Raw genomic sequence first — 15,689 nt, 5'->3', positions numbered from 1 at the left:
TTGAGGGTGGTTCTGTAGCTAGGACAAATGGTCATGTTTATTTGGTGAATAAAATATATCTGAAATTGATAAAAGTCACTATACACAGTAAATCTGACCGCATTTACAAAGTTTTCCTCAAAGCACTCTGGTCCAGACATGCACAAATGAGGACAATGACACAGATGTAGTGCCTTGGCAAAGAAAGGATGCAGCTTTATTGAACAAGCAACAACTTCAACCTTAATGCCCCTGGGAAGATAGTCCTTCCAATTCTGAGGGGGGAGGCTGCCACCTTTCCTCTCTGTCTTATAAAACCAGCAAGAAAGGACCAGGTCAAAATAGCATCCCCCAAGCCAGATCAATTACAGGCCCTAAGACCAGCTAATTGAAACATCCTGCTGAAAAATGCCCTGCAAAATTGCTTGCTTTTGTAAAGCTCTTTGCTGCCGGCAGTGTGTGCTGAGATTGGCCCCTGTCCCATGCAAATTTGAAACCATCGCAATGATGACTGGCTTTGCTGGTGACTCAAAGGAGACATAGATTTCCAAGTCCTAACCACACGTAGATAGGGAATCAGAGAGCACCACCCTACTAGTGCCCTAAACAGTACAGTTCAGCTCACCCTCCTGCAAGAACTCAGTACATACGTTGGTGAGGTTTAAAGGGGGCAGATTTGAAAAATAGGAAAAGGAAACCCCCTGTTATTGATCTCCTTATGCCCTGGATCATGAGGGCTGAGATCTCTTGAAATTTTGATCTGTCCCAGTGTAACTACAAAGGCTGATAGCTTGTTATATACTTGGATGATAAACTCTTTAGGGCAGGAACCATATTTTTGTCCTGTGTTTGTACAGTTCCTAATCCTAGGGGGCCCTGGTCCATGACTGGGGCTTCGAGGCCCAAAAGTAATACAAATAATAAATAGTAGGTGTGTGGTGGTTGGAGAGTTCCTCGCAGTCACTAATCCATCCCTGCCTGAGGTGCTTCAAATAAATACTAGTTATAGAGACTATTGCTACGATACAGAAAGAAAAAAATTTCCCGAGATTAAACCAAACTATTGAGAGCAAGTACCAATTTCAGTAATGCAGCACCCATCCTACAATGTGCAGGAGGGTGGTTTGTATTACTTTGTATGCAACACAAAGGGTATCTAAAGTGGGAGAAGTGGAGGAGACAATGCATTTGCAGACAAGATTCTTCAATGTGTACTTTGGTAGATAGGGAAGCAATTAAAGGTAGTTCAAGGAGAACTCGCTTTAGTGGTTACACAACCAAAAGGGATGCCCCCCCCCCCCCAACAAGGGTTTAAAGGCAATAAAAACTCCCATTACCTTAGTTCTCTAGCTAATAGTGACTGAATATACCCAGAATGTCCCACACCCTAGTGGGGGCAAGATCTGTACTCAGTGTCTCTGCTCTGCCTTGTTCATTACAGCGAGGTCTTCCTTTGCTGTGTACTGTAGCAGGGAGCAAGAGGCTGAACCACTTTCCCCCAATAGCTCATAAATCCAGCAGCAGTTTCAATGAATGGCCAGTCAGAAACCAGGGGTGCATGGGACAATGAGCAGTAGTGCACACCTGATTCAGGAGTCCTGCCTGTCCTGCTTAAGTTCCATAATAGCACTGCGATAGCCTGACCTGAGGGAGCAAGCTTCAGTCCCAGTGCTGAGGCAGAGTTTGCAGCAAGTGATTGTGTGTCATTGCTATTCCTCCCTCAGGAAAGAGAGATTCCCACAATTTCAACAGATTTTAGGGAATTACTTCATTTGAGTATTCTTGGATTAAAGTCTCTGCTTCTCTATTTTATATGCAGTACAGTACCCTGGGTTTGCTTAATGGGTATTTTAAGGCTATTCATAGAACAGTAACAGGGCATAGACAGTGTTTTCTTCTATCCGTTTTGAGGGAAAATAATCAGTCTGATCCAAGAATGTATAGAATAAAAGCTATCATAATAAACAATGACACAAAACAAAAAACACTCCTCAAGAAGTTTTAGAAATAAAACTCTTAGTAGTCTCTATTTAATCTACATAAAACAGATAGCTAAGAGTATACCTGCTTCTGAAGATTTGCAAATATTGTTAAACTCTCTGGGTGAATGACGCACCAACATGCACTGGCTGCATATTCCAGTAGACTTCCACAAATTGTGGTGGCAAAACGATCATAGCACATGCTAAAGTATCATATTACTGTGGAAGCTGGAGAGCTGAGTGGAGCCAGGTGCTTTGGGAGCTAAGAGGAAAATTAACGTAAGCTCTGAAGTCAAGAGGCCTTAGTGTAAACGAGAATCAGGTTCATAATGTGCTATAATACAGGCTTACCCTGGCTATTGCAGGTCATCTGTAAGGGCCAATGATCTATCCTGTTAATAAGTAATTGAGGGGGAAGAGAAATCAGGAAATGGGGAGAAATTTTTGACTTGCCTGTGAAATATCCAGTAGAAATCAGTAACTCCTGTATATGGACTGATCTCCTGAGTCAGTGCTTTGGATAACACTCCTCTCCTTTCATCAATAGGATGAGGGAGCAATGGGCCTAAATTGGTATGTTTCCTCCTTCTGTTACAAAGAAAAGTGTGAGTGGGTTTTAAAACTTCATCAATTATTTTAAGTGTATGCTTTCCTTCAATTTAAAAAGTAGTTCAAGGAGAACTTTTTGTTAATTTTTATCTTCAAATAGAAATCTGTAATCTGGAACAGCAAAGAGAAGACTTTTGTCCGAAATTTCAGCTTTATCCAAGTTCTTCAAGAAGCCTACAACCACAAAATGAATTGGTCATCCAAGGCAATGTTGAAGCAATGAACCTGTCAGATTTGCCAACAGCCATCTCACTCAGCATTCAGAGTACTAGCACCCAGAATGTGTGTCTAGATCATGTTATTGCCCCTTGTACTGCTGAAGAATCAAGGTAAATACAAGCTTCTTTTATATGTTTTTCCTGGATTGAGAATATTTCACTATTATGGGTAAAATTCCAAAAATATGGAGCATTTCTGTGTAATTTAGAATGAATATAAGGCTGCTCGTGTGTTGGATTCATAAAAATGGTCGCCATGTTCTCCCACCCCTAGGCCAAGTCTCCTTCTGGAATCCAGTGTGTCTCCCACTCCTTTCAGCCGTTTCTCCTCAAGCACTAATCCAAAGTTATTGTGGTGCTGATAAATATTTACATAGGGCTATAATAAACCCATACAAAACACTATTGAAATTTAATCAAGGCATGGTCACTGCCCCAAAAAAGTTAAAATCTGCATCAGACAAACATTGAAAATGAAGCTAACTGTAGAAAAGAAGGGGTAGCAAAATGAGGGGCAATGGTTAAAACAAAGTCTCTTTATGTCACAAATGAAGTTCTGACACTAATTACAATTGGTATCGGGCTGGGCAACAGGAGAGAGAGCACAGCAGTGTAGGCCACTTAAGAAAACCAAGGCAAAAGAAATGGGTCTTGAAAACGGGGCTTGAAGGAGGAGAGTGAGGCTGGGTGCACTGGAAGAGGGGCTTTCATTCACGAGTGAATTGAGTTGATGGGAATGAAGACAAGTGTAGGAAGAGGAGAAACCAAGGGAGCAATGGGGGTGAGGAGTGAGCAGACCACCTGGCATGAATTAGGGGAACAAAGGCAGATGGGAGGTGAGATGTAGGCAAAGCCTTAAAAGTGAGGATGAGGAGGACACTTTGTGGAAAGCACCCACAGAAGGAATCTAGGGGGCTATGGGAGAGGGAGGAATGGTCCGTGGAGTGAGAGAGAGATTATAACATGGCTACAAAATTGTGGATAGATTGAAGAGGGGAGGATCAGGGAGGCTGGGGATGAGGTGGTTATATTATAGTTCAGGTCAGAGAGAGGCATGGTATGTGAGCCAGGGTGTTAGCAATGGGGACTGAAAAGAAAGGATGGTTTTAGAAGTGATGAATGCTGGGATGTGAGAGGAGAGAGAAGTGAAAGAGTCAAATGCAACTCTTAGATGTGAAATGGGCAAGTGAGTAAATTGTCAGTAGCAAAGGTGAAAGGAGGGGCAAGTTGATATGTATTTACATCTTTCTGCCTTCCATGTAGATTCCCTCATATCTTTTTCCTGTGCTAATAATGCTTCCTGTGTTCGCCTTCATAATAACAACTTCTTACGTTGAAGAGTCCAGTTGAACTGATATCTGGTCCTACCACTTGCACAGCTTGCCTCTTGCTTCAGTGCAGGCTACCCTTGTTTGACATAATTGTGCTAACATGCTACTCAATATGGATGTCTCTGATAGAAAGTGGTGAACGAGCCCAAGAATCAACTGCGGTAGCCCTAGAATTCCATTCATGGTCCTCTCAACACATTCCAGGGGGCAGCTGATCTCACCATGGCTCTATGGATCCAAGATTTGTTTCTTTGTGTGCTGGAGACAGGATCCATAGTTTCATCCTTGATCTATTCATGTTTATGCACAATAAAAATTTCTGGGGTCTATATATGTTAATCACTTGTTATCTTAATGCAGATATTCTGTAAGGCCTTTAGTAGACTTATCCATATTATTTTCCATTCTTTATCTTGACCTGTTTTGAGTCCTGTGATAATCTGTATTGCATTTTCATTATGATTAGAATGTAAAATATACCTTCATGTAATCATGTGTGTATGTACTTATGAGAAACTCTGATTTATTTACTAGGGGTTAAATTTTCAAATGCACCCTCATGACTTTGGAGCCTGAATCCCATTTTCAAAAGTGACTTAGGCAATCAGGAGCCATTGACTTAGGAAGTCTCATTGAAAGTCAGTGGGACTGTAGTGCCAAAGTCAATGGGACTGTAACGTCTAAGTAAATTTTTGAAAATGGGATTTCGGCTCCAAAGACACTTAGGCACATTTGAAAATATTTTGCTAGGTCTTCAGCGGTCTGGGAAAGATCACCCTTGGTTTTCTCCTCTTTATTTTTGGGACATGTATTGTATTTGAAGATAGCGCACACAAGAAAAGTTGCAGAGTTGGTATGTCAAAGGTAATGAGTTATATTGTATAAAACTTAAGTTTTCTGTGCCTGTTACTTATAATCCAAGAATTTCTCCCTTAATCCATGAACATGTCTACATTGGTTCTGCATTAGAGCTACTAAAATCTGAGTTAACTGTAAATAACAGGTGACAGAGTAAAAGGAATTTTTAAAATCTTACTTTGAGTTGGGTCCTAGAAAGGTAGACTACAAGACAATATTTTGTAGACATTGGTATACTGTTAATGTAGCCTGAATTTTGGTCTGATTTGTATAGCAAGAGTGCCCAATTCAGTTTTTAACCAGGAAAGGATTTCACCCCTTGTTATCAGCTCCCTACAGTAGCTGGTACCAGACCTTAGTAGCAAAATAGCTACTACAAAGGTTCAGCAGTAAATTTCACCACATTGTATTCCAAAAATTACCCTTTCCAACTCCACCTTATCGCTCTTCTTTCCACCACTAAATAAATGCTCTTGGAATTGGTTGGTATAAAGTGGGGACATTCTGTGGTCTGATATAATATTTGGAATAACATAAAATCATTTTCTAGAATTCCAAAAAGATGTTTTCCTTTGTCTCATATCTTTTGAATAATTACATTTATTTTCGTTGAGTGGCCCAGTCTCTTGAAATATATATTTTAGCCTGAGCATAAATTTGATCCCCCAATATTTTCCTTACTTTATCACTCCAGATTAAGCTTATATTTTTTGATATTTACTTCCTTTAATCATTTCCAATGTATAGACTTCATAGCTTATTTAGCTTAGTTTATTTTATATACTAGCATTTTAATACATTTATTGTTTCAAATACTGCTGCTCTTGTAGGTTTAAAAGATGAGAAATAGGCATTGTCCAGCTCTATGGCTAATTTATAAATCCTAAATCTGTGATAGTTAACTATCAGATTTTGTAAACTTCACATGCAGGTAGTGGATGTCTTGCTGAATGAGAGAATCTCTGTTCTATTGATTGATGAATTTTTTAATCTTTTTTAAAAAATCATAGTATTACAGAAAAACAAGGGAGAATGCTCTCTGACTTTATGACTTCTTGGAAGGAGACTGGAGACCTAGATAAAGAGATGAATATCGCATTCCTTTTGAAAGAATTGGATGCTGTAAGGGCAAAGAATAAAAAGGTACAATAGAGATATTCAGATTACAGTACTTGCTGTTTTATTGTTGTCCATTAAACCTTCATTTTAACCTTAGCTAATTTAGTTTTACTAATTATTTTATTTTATTGCATTAATAATCAATAGATCTCTTGTCATTTCTACTCTTACTATTTGCTTAATGAATGTTTCCAAGGAAGTGAATGATCTTTTATTCTTTAACCTTTTTAATCAGTGACATCAACTCAGATATCATAGATATAGATGCAAAATAAGCATATCGTAGGACCATTCATTAACATTTTTCTAGGTTTCAGACAGACTTGTGGAGACTGGGGAAATTTAGAAACAGAAGGGCTAATCTGAAACCTATTGAAATTAAAGGGAAGACTCCCATGGTCTTCTATGAGCTTTGGATCAGGACCCACACTGGGCTAGTTTCATGTCAGTCATTCACGTTAATGACTGGGAGATCCAGTACAAATAACAGAATTTTGCAAACAAGTGATTAAGTAAGCACAGTACAAAAGCAAGAATAATGTGTCTCAAAATGTGCTTTGTCTATTTATTTTTACAATACCTATTTAGCTTTAATAATTTGATATTTCATAGCAAAATAGTAGTAAAGGTATCATACAATATTTTGCAGAAGTAATGATATTTAGTAACATGAAATCTCACAACAGTGCACTCCTATTAAAACTTTTCTGAGAAGAGGGAAGAGACCAATGTTTTAAAAGCAGAATGCAAATAATTAGACATAGCAAATTGTTTCAGGCCCCAATCCCACTCATTTTGGTTGTGCTTTTGAAAACAAGTACAGAAATGTTTGCAGATTTGACGGCTTAGTAAGTTCCACTGTATTTATTTTCCCTTTTTATTAGCATTTCCCTATTGTCATTTAATTAATTAATTTCTGCATTGCAGCTGATTGACTGAACTTGATTTATTTAGCAGCAATGCCTCTTCAGGTCTGTTACTGTACCTGGCCTTTAACAGCAACTCTGTTTGTTTAATGCTGACCACATTTTTCCATCTCATGCTTTAATTATCTACTCTCTCACATTCCCTCTCCTGTTTGCTTAATTCCACCTTTAATTAGACTAATATCAAAATAACAATTGCAATCTCTACATATATTTTTCCAAATTTCTCTCATTTTAGATAGAAAACATTTGAGATCTTCCCCCTATCCCCACATGTACTAAATTTAGAGGGAAACCCTAGAGATTGTACAAATTCTTAAGCATTGGTCATTTTAATATAACTTCTGCATCCCTCTCTTTGTGTACTGTAATCTCCATTGGATTTTTCTTTCTGGAATTTGGAAGAGTTTGAGACTCTGAGAGTTCTTGGTTCCAAAGTTATTCTGTCTACCAAATGAGCCCCAGTCCATGTTTTATTAGTGTTACTTTAATTCCCTCAGCCTCCATCACCACCTTGTCTTGGGTTTTGTTTTGTTTTTTTCATGTGTTCTAGACTAGACTTCAGCCTGCTAATATAATGTCGATGGTGGAGATTTTGAATGATGGTGCTTCCATGTTTTTATGAAAAGTTTGAAACCTACTTTCCAGAATGGCTTTCATTTAATCTGTTCAATTTAGGGTGGCCAGACAGCAAATGTGAAAAATCGGGACAGGGGTGGGGGATAATAGAAGCCTATATAAGAAAAAGACCCAAAAATCAGGACTGTCCCTGTAAAATCGGGACATCTGGTCACTCTAGTTCTATTAAACAATGTATCCACATGGCTTTTCCCCCATTCTCAGACAGCTCAAGCATTTCATGACGCTATTATCAACTGGCATGAACAGTGGCTAGAAGCTTATAAATAAGAGCAATAATTTGTAAACTGGAGCTCTTGTTGTATGCATATAGTCCAACTGATAGGCAGGCCGTAATGTCACTTGGTTGTTTTAATGTAAGATTTGGGATAATTTCTGTCATTGGTTACACGCTGCAGAGGTTTCCATTGTCAGTGGGAGTCACATGTTCATAACCAAATGGCAGAGTCTGACGTTTCTACGGGTACATTTTTTACAGTTAAATGACAGCCACACTTAACTGTTTCTCAAGTAGATTCAATTAATTCCCAAATACAAGAAGGCCTCAGTATGGGGAGAAAGAGTCAAAATTCTGGCTTGAAAAGAATACAGAAAAGAATGCATTGCACCTACAAACTTACCAAAACCTTTCTGTTTATCTGAACTGAAGTAACACCATTGCTATGAAAGGGCTGTGAGCTGAAAGAATATTCCAGGGAATAAGATGCATCCTTCATCCCACACTGCTTCTGAATTTCTTTATGCAACACTGTTACAGCTAGTAGTTTCTGAGATGGAGTATCCCAAATAAAAACAGTGCTGTCTGTTGTACAGAGTAGATGAAAACAAGGGGGTTGAAAACAGATGGTATTTTCTGCTTTAGTGTTTTAAATAAATAGAAGCACGTTAAACACCTGTGTTGCTTAATATTTGTTTTCTTTGGGAGGAGAGGAATCATTTTATAAGAGGGAAATTTATATTTTGCTGAAGATTAATGGACAGGGTATATTTGTCAGATAAGAATCTTATTGTCCATTTTTTCAATTCAGCTTCAGGATAAGCTGTCTGAAAAAGACAAGGAGCTGAAGACAATAAAGCTGGACTTAGAACTGCAAGAGAGAGCTACAGAAGCTAAGATTGCAGAAAAGACTGCAGGTACAGTAGACAAGCATTTAACAGATGGCCCTATGGATCATACAGTACCCACGGTTGCTATATGACGTGGCCTAGTGACTGTTAGCTATGTTTGCTAAAGGAGGGAAGGTTTGATTTTTTTTTTTTATGTGTGGCTGTTTAGAGTTGCTTAGAAAATAGGTGGCTTTAACATCCTGGTACTGGTATTAGTGAGAGCTTTACCTGTATTCATACTGATTTGGGCATTAAATGCATTGTTAACACCATGTCAATCCAATCACAAAAAGGTTGTTTGTTTTGTTGGAAGGTCCTGAACAAACAAGAAGAAATAATGATTACCAGTGCCTCTACCTTTCAACCAGCAGTTCAAATACCACTTATTGTTTTAGCTTGTTCAGAGCAATACTACCCCACCCGCCCCCCCTTTGTATGGAGATAGTCACACATTCACCTCAACTGGAGACCTGCACTTTACTTGAAAAATCTGTTCTTCTGGTAGTTAATGAATTTTCATCTCATGACATTGATGATGGTATGTCCCCAGAGGATGAGGTTTATAAAAGATTTCCAGAGTGAAAGGGTTTAAAAGTTTACAGTTGAAAGTGACTACTTTAAAAGAAATTTTAAGAACAATACAGATGTGCGTATATTTAACCATTGTTCTCTGGGTAGGTATATAAAAAAAAACAGTTACTTTGTTAAGTTGCAAAAAGTTATATTTTAAGTAGAATATTTTTACATTTGACAAGTGATTTCTTATTATGTAGGCTGCTATGTGTTATATAGAGCCAGTACACCGTGAGGCTATAATATTATAGAGAGACGATGTTTAGTACCTTAAAGAAAGATGACAATGTTCTTTTGAGATCTTTCTCTGTGTGATTTAAACAGTTAATTGCACAAGAATTTTATAAAATGCTTCACACAATTTATTCTCGGCCATATTTTATTAGGTTTAAGTTAGGTGCAAGGTGTAAAATTATGTGTCTAATGACCTGTCCCCAAGATATTGGTACTGAAAGGGAGATTAATCATCACCAGAAAAATAGTGGAAAAGAATATAAGTAACTCTTCAGCTGAAAAATCAGATGGCTGACTATCTGTTTAATGTCAAGCTCCTAAGAATACGATATTCTTTGTGTGTGTATCACAGATGGAAGAGGAGGTTTATGGGGGTGAGGAGCTAGATAGTGTGAAACAAAATAAGAGAAATTCTGGATATTATTAAACTCTGCTAGTTTCTTTTTTTGAATGAACCCTCTTGTGTATATTCAGAAGAAACATAAATCTTCTGTATGTGTCATGATAACATGATAACATCTTTTGTTTGCACTAAATTCCAAGTTATCTGTTTGTTTTCTGGATGTTTGCATAGGGTCTTACCTATGTGTATATAATACAGAAATATTCTATTTAAAGTAAACCTTCATTGCTCATTAAAGCCTATAGGGAAAAAGCCCCTGTAGATATAAAATACATTGTCAAAATCCTAATCAGTTTCCTGTAAGGATAGGAAGAAACAGCTGTTGGCAATCAGTTCCCACCTTAAGTTTTTAATTTTCTGTTTACTTTAGTAAACGTATTAATGATATCCTCTCCAGAAGGATATGACATGATATGATAACTAGATATGGACATAGCAGTAAACCATGCAAACCCGAATGTGAATCAAAGCTTTGAAGTTTTAAGGATATTAGGGCAACTTTTTAATAAATTTCCCCCCTCTCATCTTTTCTTTGTTTCTGCATCTCCTGGTCTGTAAGAGCAGAAGTCTCTAATTGCTGGGAGACTGGGTGTCCTTTTATTTCTAGCCTGACTGGAAGGAGAAAGCCTCCAATATCTCTCGAGTGTTTGCATCCTGCTTGGTTTCAGATAACTCCTAAATTTGGAGTGCTTATCCAAGTTATCTGAACCAAACTGAACTTGTGGAGGTTTGCCGATCTGTCTAATAAAAACTTCAGGGGCAGACCTACTTTATCATTAAAGAGCATAGTAATGAAGATTTAGTGTATTTAGACAAATGATATTTTTCATTTTGTTAAGTTCGTTGAGAAAAGGGGAACACATGGTGTTATGATTTCATGTAACTAGTTAATGTTTAATTGCTACTGTATATAACACATGGAGAGTGAAGCTTATAAATATGGGTGTTTGCATTCTTCCTATTGCTTAGTACTGACTTTGTGATAAGAAAATTACTCCAGAAAAGTACATTGTAAAAAGCATCACATAAAGACATAATAAAAACATTTACCATCTTCTTTGGGAGGGATTACAATTCACTTTTTAAAAATGAACCTTCCCATTTATATAAGGCCTTGCTGATTTAAAACCTGTGTCAGAAAGGCAGAAAAAGATACCTTATACCTAAGTTCCTCCTGTGCTGCTGACATATCGGGCAGTCCAGTTTCTGCATTGATTATGGTAACTTGCTAGTTGTGGTACTTCTTCCCACGTGATGGCAATGTATTCAGTATTCTCTGTCACTTCTTATGCCAGTTCTTCCTTTGCCTTCCTTGCTTTCTCTTTCCTCTTTTGGGTATGCAATTCAGTGTTTGCTTAGCACATTTCCCATCTGCCATATGGTGTTCACGTCCCAACCACCTGAGCCTTCTTTCTTTTCTAACATGTCCTGCTCTGTCATCAGCCTGGTCCTTTAAAATCCTGGAACGGTTACTAAGTGCAATCTGGAATCAGATCTACGTTTCTTTGTCCTTGAACTTTTCTCTTGCTAGAACACTGTCTGTCTGTCGTCATGATCTTTGAGTTTAAGTTGTAATGTGGACACTAAAATATAATAATCTGAGCCAACATCTGCTTCTCTGCTGACTCTGACATCCCTCAAAGAATATAGCCCATTTTTGATACACACATGTGGTCTGTCTGGTGGATAGTTGCATTGTCTCGTGATCTCCGTGTGACCTTGTGAATCCTCTTGTCCTCCTATCTTTAGGGTGTTTGTGCCACTGAGAATCGAGAGTTATTCGTCATTATCAGTTTGGATGCCTTCTGCTGCCCTGCCTGTGACTACTTCCCAGCCAGGGCCGGCTCTAGGCACCAGCAAAACAAGCTGGTGCTTGGGGCGGCACATTTTTAGGGGCGGCATGGCCGGCGCCAGAATGCCGCCCCTAAAAATGTGCTGCGGGCGCCCTAGCTCACCTCCGCTACTGCTGCCTGGGAGGGAGGGGGAGATCCCGAGCGGCCGTTTCGCGCGCCGCTGCTCCCCCTCCCTCCCAGACTTGAGAGCCTGGGAGGGAGGGGGAGAAGCGGCGCCCGCACCGCGGCCACTCGGAGTCTCTCCCTCCCAGGCTCTCAAACCTGGGTGGGAGGGAGGGGGAGATCCCGAGCGGCCGTTTCGCGCGCCGCTGCTCCCCCTCCCTCCCAGGCTTGAGAGCCTGGGGGGAGGAGGCAGGGCTGGGGATTTGGGGAAGGGGCGGAGTTGAGGCGGGGCTGGGGGTGGGGTAATTAAAAAACGGGGGGCGGCCAAAATTGTTTTTGCCTAGGGCGGCAAAAATCCTAGAGCCGGCCCTGTTCCCAGCCAGTAGAGTTGTTACCAATTTGTGCATAGAAGTCACCTATCATCAACTTGATTTTGTGGCTAGGCACATCATCCAGTTCTTGCTGCACCTGCTCATAGAATGTATCTATTTCACTGTGGCCTGCTGTGTTTGTTGGTGCATATACTTGTACAGGTGTAATGTCTTGTTTGCAGCATGGCTGTCGTTATTCTGTCATTCACTGCCTCCCAAGTCAGCAGAGTGTTTGCTGTGATTTTTATCCAGCATAATTCCTACACCTGAGTATAAGATTGTAGTACTATCAAACACCATCTGCCACTTCCTGCCCATCTCATTTCACTGATATTAAGTATGTTCATATGGTATTTTCTCGTTTCTTATGTAACTTGTTCTAGTTTTTCTGTACTATACAAAGTTCATAATTCCACATGCCTGTTCTTGTGATAAATTTGGTTATCAGGATTCGATGTCTTGATTCTAGCTTCCTTTTGGCTTTCATTGATATCTGTCATATTTGGGTTTTAAGCTCCATTTGCATCTACCATCCTCGGTTTTTGGTTTAAGACAGGGATGGGCAAACTACAGCCCGTGGGCCACATCCAGCTCACTAGCAGATTTAATCTGGCCCTTGAGCTCCCACTGGGGAGCGGGGTCTGGGGCTTGCCCTGCTCCTGCACTCCAGCCAGGAAGCAGGATCAGGGGCCTCTCTGTGCACATGTGCCGTGGCTCTGTGCAGCTCCCGGAAGTAGTGGCATGTCCCCCATCCGGCTCCTATGCATAGGGGTAGCCAGGGGGCTCCGCAAGCTGTCCCTGCCCCAAGCGCCACCCCCGGAGCTCCCATTGGCCGGGAACTGTGGCCAATGGGAGCTGTAGGGGCAGCACCTGCAGACAGGGCAACACGCAGAGCCGCCTGGCCGCACCTTTGCGTAGGAGACATGCTGCTGCTTCTGGGAGCTGCTTGAGGTAAGTGCCACCCGGAGCCTGCACCCCTGAGCCCCTCTGGTGGCCCAACCCCCTGCTCCAGCCTTGATCCCGCTCCCACCCTCCGAACCCCTCAGTCCCAGCACGGAGCACCCTCCTACACCCCAAACCCCTCATCCCCAGCCCCACCACAAAGTCTGCACACCCAGCTGGAGCCCTCCCCGCCCTCCCCGTGCCCCAATCCCCTGCCCCAGCCCGGAGCCCCCTTCCATACTCCAAACCCCTTGGTCCTAGCCTGGAGCACCCTCCTGCACCCCAAACCCCTCATCCCCAGCCCCACCCCAGAGCCCACACCTCCAGCTGGAGCCCTCACCCCCCACACACACCCTAACCCCCTGCCCCAGCCTGGAGCTCCCTCCTGCACCCTGAACTCCTCATTTCTGGTCCCACCCCAGAGCCTGCACCCCCAGACAGAGCCCTCACCCCCTCCTCTACCCCAACGCCAATTTCATGAGCATTCATGGCCTGCCATACATTTTGCATACCCAGATGTGGCCCTCGGACCAAAAAGTTTGCCCACCCCTGGTTTAAGAGAACTGTTTCTGTTACTGTAATGCTTCATCTGAGTGGGTTGTAAACCCAACTGCAGAAGCCTCCTTTTTTATCTACACTTGGGACTGCCACTGTTGCTAAAAAGAGAGCTCATTTTTAAATGGAAATTGCCATAGAGTTCAGCAGCAAATAACCCAAAGCTTGTCACTTTATACTTTTCATTTCTAGAGCTTCTAAAGAGGAAAAGCAGAAATATCTGAGGGGTTGATGGGAGAATAACAAAAGATGAAGTAAAAAAGAGTGAGGAAAGAAACACAAGGTGTGTGTTTGTAGTCATAGATATAAGAAATAACGTACTGTCAAATATAGTCTTTATCATTCCTGTTTACAGCACAGACAGCGAGTTTCAACCTCTGTCTTGGGTTCCCGTCTCTGCCCCAAGTAACTGGGACTGGGAATAGGGGAGAATTTTGTTGTTGTTGCAGTTCTTTGGCCACTAGAGGTTGTTATTCCTGCTGCTGCTGCTTGCCATAGACTCTCTCTCTCTCTCTCCTTATTCTTTACTACTTCCCCTGCCTGATTCTCTCTCATCTAAGCCATCATCTGTGGAGGTATTGTTAACTTAATTATTCCTCTGGAGGAGGCAGTAAGTGAAGAGGCATCAGGTGAAGGCAGAGGAAGAGAGAGCCATATAGGGATTGAGAGTAGCATGATGGAGAGGGAAACAGGGAACTCTGTGGGAGAGAAGGTTGTGGGAGAGGAAGGAGGAAACCTCACAGGAGGGGCAGTGAAGAGGAAGGAGAAACCTCTCAAAGGGGACAGAGGAAGGGATGGACACCAAAGGTGGAAAAGAAGAAAGGAAAGTTGCCCCCCCCCAGGGGTGGGAAAAGGGGGGACCACACCAAAAAGGTAAAGGGAGAGTGGAAAGTAAGGGTGGAGACACTACAAAGAAGAGATGGGGAAACAGAAGGTGAATATCCCTTCAAAGGTGTGAGAGGAGGGAATGGATCTCAGTCTGAATGAGGATGATAGCCCACTAGACCTTCCCCAAGAAGAAACAAATAGATATATAGGGAGCAACAAGTGTCTGCTAACAGGAAGGAGCAGTTGTGTGTAAGGGAGAGTTGCAGGGTCTAGTTGAAGCCCCCATTGGTTTGTAAAAACTTCCTAAAGCACCAGACCTTTGAGGGTTGCTCCTTCACTGGTTTTGTGCTCTAGGTATATTTGCTATATAGAAAGTAGAGTCTTGCAGGCTCTTTATTTTAGTAGGGCTATGTCACTGCCACAAAGTGTTACTTAGTGACACAATGTCACGCTGCAATAGAAGGGGGCGAAACATGTAGAATGAGACTGATGACCAAGAATGGCACCAGTGATGTCTGTTCTCAAGTCTCTCTAGAAGGTCTGAGCTTCAGGCTCATTGCATCTCAGGGTTGCTCAATACAATCTCATGGCCAATACAGTCTCTCTCAAGCACAAAAATACTTTTTCTCTCACAGTAGATTAGCCTCCCCACTTGGATATCAGAGATGAGATGTGGATCAATGACCCTGAAGAGGAGAAAATTCCTTCAGGGTGAGGAGAGGTGGAAAAGTCACATCTCTGAACGCGTACTTTCCAAAAGGGGCAATCCAACCATGCTGATTAAGCAAGTGGTCAGCATACTGATTCTAAAAAATGACTCTGGCTATTTTGACCAGCTGTAAGAAGGCTTTCAGGTTATCTGCTGTATCCAGTGCATCTTGGACAAGGAATGGTCTGTTCCTACATTCTTTTAGATCATATAAATAATTTTCCCTCCCTCTCAAAGAAATAGGCCAACACATTTCTTGGGTGCCACTTTGGCGTTCCTGTTATCTAGGTTGGCAAAGGAGGAGGATGTAGACTGGGAACTTCTTACTTGGTAACCTAGTTTCTCCAAGTC

General features: G+C 41.4%; 1 protein-coding gene across 1 annotated transcript in view; it reads left to right on the top strand.

Moving 5' to 3' along the window:
- MIPOL1 (mirror-image polydactyly 1) overlaps positions 1 to 15,689 on the top strand; it is a 276,027-nt gene that overhangs the window by 76,818 nt on the left and 183,520 nt on the right. Inside the window, exons 4-6 of the mRNA XM_065403050.1 lie at positions 2,671 to 2,899; positions 5,988 to 6,120; positions 8,690 to 8,795. Of these exons, the coding sequence (XP_065259122.1) occupies positions 2,671 to 2,899; positions 5,988 to 6,120; positions 8,690 to 8,795 (468 nt within the window). The remainder of the gene's footprint in view (positions 1 to 2,670; positions 2,900 to 5,987; positions 6,121 to 8,689; positions 8,796 to 15,689) is intronic.

This window comes from Emys orbicularis, chromosome 4, assembly GCF_028017835.1.
Source record: "Emys orbicularis isolate rEmyOrb1 chromosome 4, rEmyOrb1.hap1, whole genome shotgun sequence".
Lineage (NCBI taxonomy): Eukaryota > Metazoa > Chordata > Testudines > Emydidae > Emys > Emys orbicularis.
This window is presented reverse-complemented; position numbering and strand designations above follow the sequence as displayed.